Below are 15,133 nucleotides of genomic sequence, written 5' to 3' on the forward strand. Positions count from 1 at the left end.
TTTTTAATTTTTATATAAATTAAACAAAATCACATCTTCCAAGAGGCAGTACAGTGGAAACATGTTGAAACTGGCGTAGGAACCAAAACAAAACATTTTGGCAACACAAACAAAATGGATTCGGAAGCTGCGGGAGTAGCACTTCTCTCCAGAGAGCAAATCATCAGGATACTAAGCGAAGTGCCAGCGGGATTCATAAAGCCCACGGATCCGCCTGCACCCAGTTTGGCGCCCTTCAAGAAACTCGGCGTTCTCGTGGACATCGATGACATCTTGGGCGAGCAGGATGCGGCGGCAGCTAGGATCAGGGACAACATAGATAAGGAGCAGAGCTACAGCTGCGTAGAATGCCGAAAAATGCTGCCCACTGCCCATCTACTGGATCTGCACATCACCGAACAGCACGATTGCTATTTTGCCGCCAGCGTGGAGCGCGGTGACAAGCCCATGTTTTCCTGCTTTCTGGAAGAGTGCACCATCAAGTTTCATACTGCCCGGCAGCGCAAGGATCACTGCATCATAACGCACAAGCTTCCGGCAAACTATCGCTTTGATCATAGCAAGAATAGGGGCAAACAGAAGCATCAAGGCAAAAGCAAACCCAATTCCATGGAGGTGGACGAGGTGATAGAGGAAACTAAAAGTTTGCCCTACGTCAAGGCCTTCAGCTTTGGACATCAAACGCAGAGGAGTTTCTACACAGGCAAAGATCAGAGATCTGGCAAAACACTGGACGATGTCCAGGCCATGAAGGAGGCCATTAACGACATCCTGGATTAGATTTGTACAACTACATATTTATTTTGCGAATGAAGCAGCATTATCATTATCCTGGTAGAACTATATTAGTCTGTTAGCGGAAACATCCTACATCATTTTGCCTTGGCACTGGGCCTGTAAATAAATGAAAATCGGTTTTATTGTTGATTCCGGGCTGTCTTCTTCCTCTTCTTCACCAAGTGGGATTACTTACTTTCCGGTATTGGCATTAATATAATGATAGGCAACCACCAGCAGGAACAGAAATACGCCCAGAACGTTGGAGAAAATGGCCAATTGCACGTCGGTGATCATTTTGCAGACAGTAACACGTTCTATGGATAAAAACAAACTAATTGATTAGAAACGAAGTGGGCGAGTGACACGTCATGGGTGCGGTGTGGAAATCGCGATTTCTGGCCTATTTCTGTATCCACCAAAATGCAACGCGGGATTATGCATCTCATTTGTCGATTAACTTCACCGATTGTTTCGTTTGCGTTCATTAACTTTAGTTTATTACCTTTTTCAGCGAAAAAACGAGCCGGTTTTTATTGTGTACAAATATTTCAGCGTGACCGTAGATCGACCACTAAAATATACCGATATACCTCGCGAACCATAAATAATACCAGATATACCAAACCGGATATTTAAAAAAAAAATCGTTTTCTTTTCTTTTTTTTCAATTTCAAAATGAACGTCATTTATAAAAAGTAAAAGGTTTCCACCATATTTTATTTTTATTTCAATAACTCCATAACATTTGAAATCCAAAACTCGTTATCACCTTTTTACTACAAATAACAAAACCATATTCTTAATTCTATTTTATTTTCATAAAAATATTCAGCGAACAATTGTAAATTCTCGCCAAAAATTATAAATTAACATATTTAACGGCCATCTTAGAAATATTTTAATTATCTTTCCGTATCCAAAGCTTAAAACTAGTTTACATAATACTTATTGCTTTCATATATTTTTTGCGCAGCTCTGTTTTAAAGGTCACTTGTTTTGTGGAAATTGTTGCGTCAGTTAAAAATATTTAGTATAGCTATCGTCATACACAGATCTCTCAATTGCTCTAGTTTAAATATTAAAGAAGGCACTCGAGTGCACTTGCAGCTAACACATACATTCACGCTCAGCTCTTAAAATGCCAGTACAGGAATAAATTAATTGGGAAGGCTCGCAAAGCTAGGCTTCACTGTCCCCATGAAGAAAGCCGTAAGAACATCGAGTCCTTAGTTTAACTACAGCTCGTGCAACTTGTAATTGCTATTTTGCACTTCTGCGTGTTAGTTTGTAGTAATCGTTATGGCCTGGGCCGGCGATGCATTCATGTCTTGCACTGTACGCGCCAAATAGGGCTTCGTGTTGGGCTTTTGAAACAAGTCGGAGACATAGTTGGCCTGCAAGTAGGAAAATGTGTTTTTAATAAAGTGTAATACCATACCAATACACAGGTACATATATATACAAAAAATATTAGCAAAAAATCAAGTAGAAGGGTTTTGTGAAATTTGCTCAAATTAGTATGTTAATATGTTTGTTTATAACGGACTAAGAACCAGAGAGTTCAAAATCGGAAAAACTAATAACACAATATTCTGTTCTGAAGCAAGCTAGCATGCTTATTTCCCCAGATCTCGACGTTCATAGGGACAGAGAAACGGACACGGCCAAAGCGACTTGCTAATGAACATAATCAAGAGTTTATGCTCCAAAGAGTCGGAATATGTTCATTCTACTTGCAAAATACTTGTATACCCTTTAACATATAACATTGGAATACCATATTGCAAAACTAATGTTCATATGACTGTTACGCACCTTAGTGATTACATTCACACTGCTTTTCCTTTATAAAGGTATACTATTTATTGGTCGAGTAATGCACATTCTCCTACATATGTATGTACATCATACATAACAGTTATTTGATAATAATTTTGATATGCGACCTATAATTCTAGCTCAATGCCACACTTGCAACATTAAACAGCTGCTCCTAAAAGTATGCGTCGTTGTTTCCTTACCCCATCGTCTATCTATCTAATTGAATCGCCTTGGAATATGATGGGCATTGCGTCCCCCTTAGGAATGTCCCCTGCCCCAAGTGAAGCGTGAAATTACAACTGGACAGCTGCATAGCCAGCTGGGTGGAAAGAGGCAATTCGACCTGGAAACGAGGCTTCGTGCTGCGGATGGCATTGATTGGCACCGCACGCAAGGCACAGACACCGCGACTAGGTGTTGAGTTCTGGCCATTTGGAGAGCGTATCCCGCAGATCAATTAAGGCTAATGGCCACCACCAGGTTAGTAATGAATAGTCGGGATATGCAGAATTTGTGATGCTTTAATTGCTAATCCTCTTTACAATGCTGATATAAGCTTCTGATTCTGTCTGTGTCTCTGTGCTCCTCTCCTACTTGGCCTTACTTTTGGCGGGCCAAACTGTTTGAAAGTTGAACCAACTCTTGGGCAAACCGTAGCTCTAAAAAGATGAGGGAAGTGTTGCATATGAATGTCGGGCATATTATGCTAAATGGAAGAATGATGAGGTGATTGCATGCATGAACCATACACAATTGTTTTCTTGCTTTCAAATTAATTCCTATCTCTAAAATATGCGTATGATTTAATAACTTCTTATCCGGTCTTGACTTACCACGACCAGTGCGCTTATGGAGCCAATAAGCGATCCTGCCAGCACATCGGACCAGTGGTGCTTGTAGTCCGATACGCGACTTAGGGCTGTGTACCAGGCCACCATGATGAACAGGAACTGGAGAAGGTGACGCAGCAGCTTGGAGCCCCGCCAGGTCATGCGAGCCTGCAGGTAGAGCTGCAATTGTAAATGGAAGAGTATGGAGAACAATGAGGTTCTGATCGTGTGACTATGACAATGGACTCACCGCCAGATAGACCATGGCGAAGAAGGTGAAGCTGGAGTGGCCACTGGGGAAGGAGAGGCGCATCTCTTTGAGCATGCGCGCCGACGATCCAACTCCCTTGCATGTGAACTCCTGGATGTATTTTCCCGCATTGATCGCATCGTCGCAGGTGCTGCCGTCGGCCATTTGAGGCTGGCACACCTGTGGGCGGCAGCAGGAAAGGAGAAGGCATTGATGACTTGGAGTTAAGCTGCTTAGGGCCAACAAATAGTGGCGCTGGTATCCACTGGCATCTCTGCCACATGTGCAGCAAATTAGAGAAGTGACTGCTGGAGATGAGGCAACAGCTGCAGTGTTGCATCGCACTCTCTGCCCGGTTGCCGCACTTCACTAAACAATAGGGCGGCTCTGTGCTGCGGCTCCCCTTTTTAAAGCGATCCCTATGGCAATCCCTGTAACGATCCCTATTCCCATCTCCCCAAATGGAGCGCACGATAACCAGCTAACAAGCCACTTGCCGCCGCGAATATTTATGAAATTGTCTGACAACCAGTCAAAATATCATAAATAAACAAACCAACTGGTCTGGGCGATTGGGGATTCATTGAAGGCAGAAATACCCTGACAAAGTTTAAGTAAACAAATCTCTTTTCTATTCTTTGAGCGAGAAGTGAAGGAATGTGTCTTTAAATTCGATAAAGGCTCTTCCGTTTGCTAGATGCTAACAAATATATATTAAATCTTAAAGATAGTCCACAAAATAGCTAAAAGTCTTTGAAGAATTGCTACCTGTTAAACTAACTAATCCATCTTAGATAGTGTATTCAACTAGAGCCTTCATCATTCCCCTTTTGGCCAAATACTATTAATAACCCATCCCCACATCGTGTGAGTTTTTGACATTGTCTCTGTACAAGTTCGTCTCCTACTTCGACTTTGGATTTGTCTTCGTTGTCGCTGTCAGTGTCGCCTGTCCCGCTGCACATGTTGCAGATTAAAATTAATTGGCAATGTCAGAACGGGGATAACGCTGTGTAGATGCCAACCCATGGACATGCAGATATGCACTTACCGCGATGAAATGGGGACGCAGTCGGCCGATGGAGTACTTGGCTATATCCGTGGTCAGCTGGCTGAGCACAGCGCCGAAGGCATAGATGCCGATCTTCTTGTAGCACTCGATCATCCAGTCGGGCAGTTCGTAGTTCATAAAGACGTACCTTCGACTGGTTGCATTGCCATTATCCTGCTTGGCCTTGTTCTGTGAAATGATGACCTCCACGATGAATATCTGCGGCATGGAAAAGGAAGAGCAATGGGAGTGAGAGTGAGTTCCTCGATTTAGCAGCTCGTTAGAAACCCTTTTCTCTAGAAGTCGTCGGGTCGCACATGCAAATATTTATGGCATCCGAGATGGGATGAATCTCTATTCTAGGCCCATTAGGGCCAGACACATGTTGTTCTAGTTTTAATTGCCGACATGTGGACAGTGGAGCATGGAGCATGCATGTGGTATCTTGCCTCATAGCTCCATAGTGCCGACAACTGAACTTGAGGCGATTGCGCAATCTTCGCTCAAGTATCCGACAGCTGCTTGACACAATTTCGGGCTGTCGTCCATCAACCACCCACCATACCCCACCCAATCCATCCAACCCAACCGATCACTTACCACGCCGACTGGTATCACAGCTCCGATGAAGTATAGCATCCAATTCCGGACCGTAGAATCGTGGAACGGGTGCTTCAGTGACTCGTCATCGCAGAAGAAGCCCCGCTTGTACGGCTCGCCCAGCAGGAAAAACAGCAGTATGGGAAATCCAGCTAAAGGCAAACAAAAATTGGAAAAAATAGAAATTATAAACATCACTCCATTTATCAATATTTTCCCCATTCCCCCCCATATTTTCCCATTTTCCCCTCATCTCAGTGGGTCATCGGGCCCTAAGTGCTGCGGCACTATCTTCTTGGGGGTAAAAACGTCATAGAGACCCTCCCTATTGACTTATGATACGACTAAGCCGTCGATAAGATTTCCCAGTGACAGGCGAACGTGTGCGGGGTCTCAATTGTGGATCATAAAGTAATTCCGCCCAGGGAAATCTGTCAGCGACTTCTTCGCCCTGTCTAATTCAAAATTCGCTGCCATTAATAATGACCTATACGAGTTGTGATGCGTACTTGCTGCTGATGGATCGCCTGTCCGTTCGGCTACTTTATTTGCTTTGCTGTACACGCAGGGCGTTTATCTAGTGGATAATTAAAACTGCATTAGCCCTCCTGGCTCCAACGCTCCAGTTTGCCTAATTGCCTTTCTGCAATGAGCCATACTACCTGCAGGCGGAAAAGACATCGCCATGTCGATGAACTGGCCCAAGTCAGCGAGGCGTTGAAAATTGGGAAAGTTGTGCGTTGTGAAGTGCTCATCGGAACGCTAGAACACTGCTCCTATGCGAGGAGCATGGATGGAGTCATGGATTCATGGAAGTGAAGTGCATAGCCAGCACTCGATGGCGACTTGTCTGTCGCTTAATTGCATTTTTCTTTTTTTCGCCAGGCTGAATAGGGTGATCGCTGAGGTTCCACAAAGGTGGGTGACACAATGCCGAGACCCCTGACCCTCTATCTATTCATTCCTTTCTTCGGCCTGCAGCTGCATCAGGTCCCAAAATCTAGATCAGTGGCATTGTCTGGATGAGTTTAATGATCGCCGACTGCTTCTGATGCTGCTGGGAAAGTTGCAGAGATGGAATTCTTGCAGAGATCAGCGTCATATTACAAACAGCAAGTGGCCCATTGTTGGCCCTAGGAGTCCTCTCATTTCCTTTCTCCGGCTCCAGATCCCTAATCCCTAATTGTATTGTCAGCCACCCGGTAGCAGTAAAATGTTTTTATGACTCTGCGGCATGGAAAACGAAAGTGTCTAGCCTTTGGCAATAGATTTACCCTGATCTACATGAGCATAAGAGATTAACTAGTTCGAACTTCACGTTGATAGGGTAAATGGGGAAAATGGAAATATTGAAAAGGGAAAAAAAGTGTGTTAAATGGCAGACACAAAAAAACGAATCAATTTTGTTGGTGTTTTGTGCGTGTTTCTATGCTTCTTTTTTTATATGAGGGTGACATAAGCCGTTTAGGCTTAATCATACCCTTAGCGGAAATGTTTAATTTAATTCTTTCGAGGGGGACTGCATTCAACCGAATTGTAACGCACCTATGCCGCACTTTCATAGCAAACAAAACCGTACACAGTCCATTTGGTGTCAAGTTCATTTCAATAATAAAAAGACGCCGCCTGCTGCAAAGCTACGGTGTAATTGAACCAAACCAGCGAAGAGGGCAACATAAACAAATTGTTTGTTAAACAAAGAGGTAAACGCGCCCACTTCAGTCCGCCCGACAATCACATTTCTTCAGAAGATCACTCTACGCCGCCGCTTTCTTCGACGATTTACCCAGCTCAAAAGCCACCGGCCTACGCTGCGGATGTATCTTTGTATCTTTCGGATGCTGCGAGTGCCGCTCGCCGTCCTTTTAAGTTACCAAATGTTTGCTTTTAGCACGTTATCTCTGGTAGTATCCCAGTATCTATTTGTTGCAAGAGTTGGAAGACAGACAACAAGACAGTCTACTCAAATCTGACCTCAAATACGGGGCAGCATCTAATTAAAAGCGTCTGACTTGCACTTGCCGCATTAATTAGACATGACGGAAGTCAAATTAAAGCCAATTAGTGCCGAGAGATGAACTAAAAGACAACTCCGCCATTCGCACAGATTAAGGATGACTGAACTCTAGCCTCGCCAATTGATTCGATCGAAGAAGGACAAAAACGCAGTCCGTTAAAAAAACGAAAACGAAAATTATTGATGTGGGTTTTCGGCAATTTCATGGCTGCCAAGAAATCGAAAATTATTACCAAGAATCTGAGCCCCAGCCCGAGTTCACCCGCATCTAGATTTCTAAGCCAGAGAAGAGAAAAGGTGTCGCACAGGTAAAGATTTCGATTCCCAATCCGATTCGAACCTTTCCCTGCCTGACAGACAGGTCATGAGTCATGAGCTGTTGGCAATTAAATGTTCATTACTTTTGTCCCAGGAATTGTAGCGCAAAAAAAAAAAAACACATGGAAAATCAACATCCATCTTGGCAGGCCATGTATCTTCTTTTCCATCTGTATCTATTGTGGCCACATATCTGTATCTGTCTCTGCATCTGTATATGTTACTGTTTCTGTTTTTGGTTTATGTTTGCTATTGGGTGGAAGGTAAACAACAACAATGAGCCAACAATTGCCTCATGCCCAAAATGCATTGCATAAATATTGTTCTTTCTACTTAGTTTTGGTCAAACTGAATGGGAGAATTTCTTACCGCAAAAGCAAAACACGCGCACGCAATCACGCTCGATAAATTATTGAAGTGCAGCGGTGGCGGGGAAATATCTGGGAACCGACCCCCGATATGCATTTCTGTGTATATTTTATGGGTTTAATGACTCCACCTCGAGGAGAAAGGTGAAAGAATCGAAGAGCGGAGAGCGGTGAGCGAAGAGGAGCTCGATGCCGCAGCTCGTTCGCATTCAATTAACGTCAAATGGGGTTTCAGTTTAAGGTTGGGGTTTCTCCGGAGGTCGAAGAATTTGTTTGGTTAAGTGCCACCGACACTCTTGTCAGCCCCTTGGCCGAAAAACCACTTTATCAGCGTTTGCCTAGCGTCAAAAGTAATTTACACCCGAAAATTAGTCGTCGACAGACGAGCGGCCATCAGATGCATCCGATAGGATGCATAGATAGATAGATGCGGCCTGGCAAACTAATCTCGACCCACTAAAAACAAGCATCTCAAATGGATTCCTAGCTGTTCCATTCCGATGCAGATCCCACCAAGACATTTGTAGCAGATTTAACTAATTGGAATTTATTCGGAAAACAGATCGATATTTTGTCCAAGTTTTTTTTTAATATATTCACGGAACAGTCCTCTCCATATTTGGTTGACAAATCGATGGAAACTTTTTTGGCTGTGGGAACTGGCAATGTGCGCACGGCACGAGTTTTAGATTAGGAGATATGTCTTTCGTTAGAAGTTTATTATGCCCTTTTATCTTCAACTAACTATTTGAATTATTAATCTACTTTTATTTTGGTAACTGATTTGTTCACCTTTAATGAGGAGATTTTTGGCACATGATTCATGTGGGAAATATTTGGATTTACTGCCTGGATCCGAATGGCGCTTAAGGTGAGTCAACTGAGACGCGAATGTTGGCTACCTGGCTAAGATCGTGTGTCATGCATTTATGCTCAGGTAGGGCAAAGATCCCGTTGGATCCGGTGCTGGGGAAAATGGCACCAATTCTACGCCAAGAATGGAGTCGTAAGTTTGGTGCGAGGTCTTTGGCTGATTGGCAAGACGGCGACTCATATCAGCTGCTCAAATATGGCGGTGTAAGATTGCCTTTTCAGTAGTGCCAATTGCAAAAATCTACAAAATGCCACTGGGACAATAAGGCGGTACAACATGAGTCAGACAGGCAAGCTAATCAGCAAAGCTAAATAATGAACATTCTCAGGTAAACCGGTTCCGCTACAATGCACGCTATTTACTGGATTCCATAAAATATTCGCGGGAGGAACCCAGATAAAGGTTCTCAAAACAAAAATAACTTGATTATCAATCCATGGAGATTTCTAAACCGAAGAACAAAGAGTAAAGTACTGCTAGTTAAAGGTCGAGAACAGATTGACTGCTACGAGATACTTATGTTCAAGAATATTGATATTTCATAAGTTTAGGGGGTTTTTTTTAGATAATGGTTTCTTAACTTTATAATGACGGTAAAGCAATACGCTGACAAGGTGTTATGGAAAAGCGGAAAGTGCTGGTTATGAAAATTGAGCAACACCCCCAATCGAATGCAACAGTCAGCCCGTGCAGGTTGTCCACCTTTACCTGGCACAATTTAACTGTCTCCGCTTTTGTTTGTACAGCAAATAAAAATAAAGGTAAGGTGAGCAGGAAACTAAACAGTTTAGCTACACCGAGAAAAATGGTTGATATCTCAAAATGCCTTAGAAATTTGAATACTGACATAAGTGGTTCAAAAAAGCATTAAATCATGTAATATTACTTTTGATTATTATAACATTTCGACTGGTAAGCCATATTTATCTTTCACCTTTATTTGCTGTGCATATATACATAAATAGCATATGACAAATAGTTACAAACCTGAAAACGGCTTAGTATAGGCTTGAGTCAGATAAGTTTAGCGCCTTCAAAGCTATTAGTTATTCCAATTCAAAACAAAAACAGTTTCTTCTAAGAGAGTCTAGTGCGAAGAGCGAGGGCAAGAGAGCGAGAGAGCAAGAAAGCTTTTGCAATTACATAAATCCAGAGGGAGGAGTGAGCGAGAGGGAAGTACACAAAAGAAATAATAAACATTGCGACAGAAAATAAACACCGCGTGTAATGTAAATACATAGCACGATGCGATCAAAATTTCGCATTGAGTTTGGAGGTAAACAGGCGTAGTTGCCAAGTTAGTTTGGTTAGTGGAATTTTTGTACTTACCGCAGAGCAAGATTAAAACATCCAAGCCCACGCGGCAGAGGATTCTTTTGTTGGTATCCATGGTGATGGTGGCAGTATGTTGTTGTTGCTCGCTGTCGCTATCTCTGTCCTGTTCCTGCAGACGCACTTGCACCGAGTTACTGTAGTTATTGTTGTTGCTATTAACTGTTGTTTGTCGACTGTTGCTGTTACTTTGGGCCAGTTCTTTATGGTCAGGTGTTTCGTTTTCCGACCGCCGCAGCGGTGTTGTCTCGCTCGCCGACGTTTCGGTACTCATTATTATTTTCACGGCTGGCATTTTGTGGGTGCCGTTGCAAAAGCTCCAAGCTCAATCTCAAGCTTTTGCGCTCTCACTTCCTTTGCTTTCTCTTGAAGTTACTCTGCTTGGCAGTGAACTTGAGCTTTCTGAATCTGGTTTTACGTCATGTCATCTCTTCAGTACTAAGGAATAAGGGATAAGAGAGGGGCGGGAGAGAAGATAAATCATTAATTGAAATTGTTGAATAATGCTTGGGTGAGTAAGAAGCCGAGGAGTCCCTGCCGATAAAGACAGACGGTGGTTGTGACGTGTTTCCCCCGCCCTGCCCCTTTCCCTTTTGACAAAGATGCGTTTCTTAATGGTAATGACTGATTGAGGAATCCCATGATTTATTAGCACTCAAGTGACTGCGAGGAGACGCCTCTCAAACGGGTTAAGTGACGTCGCTTCAAATGAACAATAAACTTTCCATTTTGTACCCTTGAATGGCATTTAAGTGGACATTGACGCTACAGTCAAACTCTCCTATCTTAAACTATAGCAATTTGTTAGTGCTGCGACACAACTCTGAAACGTCATAACAAAACCATTTAGGAAATCTAAACTTGAAGTCATCATGCAAATATTCTTTACCCATATTTTGTTTTAATCTTGACTTTTTTGGTTAAATAATTAAATTTATCATTAAAAACAGAAAATCAAAAATGTTTAAGCTTGCTAGTAATTGAAGTTTCATATATAATTTAAAATAATTTTATAGTTAAGTCTTCATGATCTATATATACAAATAGAAAATAGTGAAAGTAATAAAATGATGTTCAACATTTTTCACAGAAACTTTATTGAGTTTGCCCTGTGCATCTAATAGCCCTAACCCTGCATAAATTCCTTTGCTTCCCAGTTTCCTCATCTGCAGACAGTTGAATTTCTATAATTTTGTGCAATCAACTTGGCCATGAACGGGGCGTTATAATGACCGAGTATGGGCCTTCCTGATGAACAGCTTGAGGCCCAGAGCAACAAGGCCTTAATTTGACAAAGCCACAGCCCGCGAAGTGGCAAACGTCAGTCAGTACTTCTGCCATTTTCCAACTAGAGCTCCAGTTAAAGGAGCAAAGAACTTGTAAAGCAGAAAGTAAGGAGGTATTGCAGTTGTTTGTCAGCTTCGCGATTCGATTATGGCCAGGCCAAGGCAACCGGGCCAATGTAGCCGATCAGGCAACGACTATTTATAGATAGCGAGCGATCCTCAACTCCTCCGTTCCAATTTTATGCCTGCACCGGGGGTCTGTGGTCGCTAAAGATTCGGATTCGGATTCGGATTCGGATTCTGCTGATGAATGTTCTGAACCGCCCGTCTGCCCCACCGGTCCACGTTCTTGGCAAATGACAAAACAGCAGGCAACATCTTAATTAAAAAGAAAAAAGTAAAAAAAAAAAACAGATATTATCGAACGCGGATTGAAGAGCGTGCTTCCACGCACTTGAGATTTCTTGCTTTGAGATTACTTTTAATTGTCAGCTCGGCTCCCGGAAATAAAAATGCCATTAATCGAGCCAAGAATAGCCTGCCTGCTTATTACAGGGGCGTCGAACATGTTGACCCATTATTGGACGATTAATCTTGCGTTAATATCTGCAAATCGCGGCATTATCTTATCGCAAGCGTTCTACAAGAAGTGCGATAAAATAGTAAGTAGATGGCTGGAACTGATACCATATACTGATACCAATTGGGTAAGCGCTTCCGATTGGGAAATTGTTTAGTCATAATTACGATTTCAACATACGTGTGATTAAATTCGTTACCTAAATAAATTGACTAAGGTAAACATTTCGAATTTCTAGTTTTCTTCCAAATTAGGCAACAGCTTATAAATCGTAAATAGATTCAATTTGTTTTGTACATTTCAAAAGCACTGCCAAGTAATTTATGATAAGCAGTTTGAGTCACTTTAAATGGACTACAAAAACATTATTTTGAAATTATTAAGCCATTTAAGGGTCATCATGTTAGTTAACACCACAAACTCATTAATTTGAAAAGTTTATCGTGTCGCAGGACGTGTCGTCTTAGCCCTGCATTACAAGTAATTACAAAATCATGATATTCCGCGGCAGCTGAAGTTCCCTCCCCCGTTCCTGCATCATTTTAATTTCAGATTCGAACGATTAACTTTTGTCGGGCAACGACCACAAGCTGAGCAAACCCCTCCCCCCTCCCCCTTTTTCCACAATCGAATGTCATTTTCGGAATATCTCAACGCGAATTAAGGTCACACGAGATGGAAAATAAATTAAAATTCGAAAAATATGCATATCGCCAAGAGAAATGCCTTACAATTTACATAAACAACAGGCGCCAGGGAGCATCATTAAAAATCCAACAAGTGCACGCGAATCTCTTGGTCTGAAATCGAAATGTTCGGGTTCTTTTTTTAAACATGAAGAACATAACTTTTCGCACTACTTTGAGGTATGGAGTTCGATTTCAAGGGGACGACCACCTAGCAGACAACTTGTCGACGCGACGGAAGGAAATCTACTCAGGTCTCAGGTTCAAGCAACCCATCGGGGTATGTAAGTGCTTGTTTATTTGCTTGGCTAACGATTACTATTGAATGCATTTCCATTCGGGCTGAGATCAGCAGAAGTTGGCCAACATATTACACGCGCTCGACAACGAAATCCAATACCAGTTGGCAGAAACTGTTGGCCAATACCCCAAAATACAATAATACAAAATGTAAGGAAAGTTACCAAAAGCGGGAATAAAAAATAAATAAAACGAGAATACATATATATGTTAAATATAAACAAGATAAGATATAATTTTACAAATACACTGCACTTCAATTTACAATTTTCGAAAACAATTGACCAAGTTTGCAAAAAAAAGTTTCTGGAATTGTTTTCACGTTTTCGAGCTTTTCCAAATTCATATATCCTAAAGTCGTAAGAAATATTTGTTTGGAAAAGCTGTCCAAATGCAAGCAATTCGCACTATAAACATTTGCAAATTGCCCAAAAAAGTGTGCAAAATTATACGCCGTAAGCACTCAGAAATTTTGTGAATAATAGTGGCGACTTGATTGATGGACCTATACTAGCTATATGTATGTAAATTATTGAATTTGGGCAAAGTGTATTGTGCCTCGGAAAGATTTTGTAAGAGCAGGCCACTTGGCCAGATGCCAGAATTCTGGGATAGGATTGAAATGGCGAAAAACTCTCACCGATAATGGCAATATCGGACGTCAAAACTAATAAAGACCAAAAAGCATGAAAGGCCAAATTGTGTTTCTCCCCCTCATCGAAATGCGCGGCTTTTGCGTTTCAGTAATTGATAAGCTATCGGTTAGACGGTTTCGCAAACTCCGCGTTCTGATTTTACAGATAGATCCACTTAGATTTCCTTTTTGGCACTGCAATGCAACAACAGCCTTGACCATCGGAAAACCCAGTTGGGGGAGGGAAAATCGATTTTAAGCCAAACAAAATATGCCCACGCCATTTCCTTTTCCACCTGCATAATTTATGAATTCTCCCACATATTCGTATGTACATACGTACGTACTTTCCTTCGCTGGCTTTTCGCAATTTGTTTATGTGACCATCAATTTGTGAGGCTCCACAGACACTTTGTGTTTGCCGGCCAAGCAAATCGATAAAATGGCCAAGATATGTATATTCACATCTATTAGCTCACTCGCTTTAGTACAAATAAACACTTTCGTTGTTTAATTAATTTACCTTAAACCCGAGCAGCAGCGTTGCGAAAGATTTTCAGGCAAGCCTTTACTGCTCCGTCATCGTTTTGGCCTTTATGTAACGTACGCTTTTCTGACTCTCGGATTCGATCAGTGTCAATCGGATAAGGGTTATATGTACATATATACGCCCGATTTTCTACACGCACTTTATTTTGGTCGAATGAACGAGCGACACAGAGCATTTGAACCGAACTCGTCCAATGGAAAAAGGCGACTGTTCCGATAAGATAGAAGTGGCTCGTGTTTAGACGCAAAAGAGCGAAATATGTGCGAAGAGAGACCCTCTCTCTCTCTCTGGTAATATTTAAAAGTGCATTTTGTTGATAAGGCGATAAGGAGCTTAAAAAAAATGCAGTGTGCCAAGTCCATAACTGTAAACAGTCTGCAAATTGTAGGAGGCTTAGTTCTTTTTGCAGTAATATTTAATTTTAAGACCAAAAATAATTGTAGTCCGAAAAATTGCCTAGTTTTTGGCGCATAATACTGGTTGCTCATGCGACTACCTGTAGAATATACTATTTTTCTATTCAAAAAAAAAAAATAAATAAATAAAAAGCCAGAAATTGGGGTTTTCTTTCATAAGTGCACATGTGTCCTAGTTGTATGTTGTCTACAGTTCCAAATGCAGTGCCTACTTTTCTGCGCATTGAGTGTGTTTAAAGCTTGGATGTACTGATATGAATTCATCCGATAAATTTTAAAGCAAGGTTTGAAATATATTGCGAAGTTTGAGATGGAGTGGGTGTAAGTCTTTTAACGAATAGGAAATAAGCATATATGCATGTATCAAGTTAGTATAATGCATTTTTCTAAGTAATTTTCCTTATTAATAAGAAAGATAATTTTAGTTACAATGAGTTGCT

At 41.7% G+C, this 15,133-nt stretch overlaps 3 protein-coding genes across 5 annotated transcripts, besides 1 other annotated feature; 1 reads left to right on the forward strand and 2 right to left on the reverse strand.

Annotated features, from left to right (window-relative positions):
* The first annotated feature begins 105 nt into the window (after window positions 1-105).
* l(2)k10201 (lethal (2) k10201) lies at window positions 106-925 on the forward strand. The gene has a single exon (NM_176116.3). The coding sequence runs from the start codon at window positions 115-117 to the stop codon at window positions 778-780; it is 666 nt and encodes a 221-aa protein (NP_788296.1). The 5' UTR covers window positions 106-114; the 3' UTR covers window positions 781-925.
* Window positions 779-1,355, reverse strand: CG33774 (uncharacterized protein). The gene is made up of 3 exons (NM_001032225.4): window positions 1,283-1,355; window positions 974-1,094; window positions 779-894 (listed from the first exon to the last, which is right to left on the reverse strand). Exons 2-3 carry the CDS (start codon window positions 1,072-1,074, stop codon window positions 873-875), a joined length of 123 nt encoding a protein of 40 aa, NP_001027396.1. The 5' UTR covers window positions 1,075-1,094; window positions 1,283-1,355; the 3' UTR covers window positions 779-872.
* A 201-nt stretch (window positions 1,356-1,556) lies between these two features.
* On the reverse strand, window positions 1,557-14,489 carry wun (wunen). Of its 3 annotated transcripts, none has more exons than NM_165674.3 (7): window positions 14,251-14,489; window positions 10,239-10,679; window positions 5,333-5,484; window positions 4,733-4,951; window positions 3,682-3,861; window positions 3,435-3,611; window positions 1,557-2,174 (listed from the first exon to the last, which is right to left on the reverse strand). In NM_165674.3, the coding sequence occupies exons 2-7, from the start codon at window positions 10,534-10,536 to the stop codon at window positions 2,061-2,063; spliced, it is 1,140 nt and encodes a 379-aa protein (NP_724787.1). In that variant the 5' UTR covers window positions 10,537-10,679; window positions 14,251-14,489; the 3' UTR covers window positions 1,557-2,060. The 3 variants fall into 3 exon arrangements, with proteins under 3 accessions (NP_724787.1, NP_477193.1, NP_001246223.1); NM_001259294.2 differs by lacking the exon at window positions 1,557-2,174 and adding an exon at window positions 3,106-3,260; NM_057845.5 differs by lacking the exon at window positions 14,251-14,489 and having other exon boundaries at window positions 10,239-10,518.
* Window positions 2,388-2,476: a mobile genetic element.
* Window positions 14,490-15,133: the final 644 nt, after the last annotated feature.

The sequence above is a fragment of the Drosophila melanogaster genome, chromosome 2R, assembly GCF_000001215.4.
Source record: "Drosophila melanogaster chromosome 2R".
NCBI lineage: Eukaryota > Metazoa > Arthropoda > Insecta > Diptera > Drosophilidae > Drosophila > Drosophila melanogaster.

What these genes read in the sequence shown, in the direction of transcription:
- wun (NM_165674.3), bottom strand. Translation starts at nt 10,536, where the DNA reads ATGCCAGCCGTGAAAATAATAATGAGTACCGAAACGTCGGCGAGCGAG. An exon ending in TCGCCATGGTCTATCTGGCG is followed by an intron (nt 3,612 to 3,681) that starts GTGAGTCCATTG and finishes TTACAATTGCAG; the next exon opens with CTCTACCTGCAGGCTCGCAT. An exon ending in CCATAAGCGCACTGGTCGTG is followed by an intron (nt 2,175 to 3,434) that starts GTAAGTCAAGAC and finishes TCCTACTTGCAG; the next exon opens with GCCAACTATGTCTCCGACTT.
- CG33774 (NM_001032225.4), bottom strand. Translation starts at nt 1,074, where the DNA reads ATGATCACCGACGTGCAATTGGCCATTTTCTCCAACGTTCTGGGCGTA. An exon ending in ATTAATGCCAATACCGGAAA is followed by an intron (nt 895 to 973) that starts GTAAGTAATCCC and finishes ATTTATTTACAG; the next exon opens with GCCCAGTGCCAAGGCAAAAT.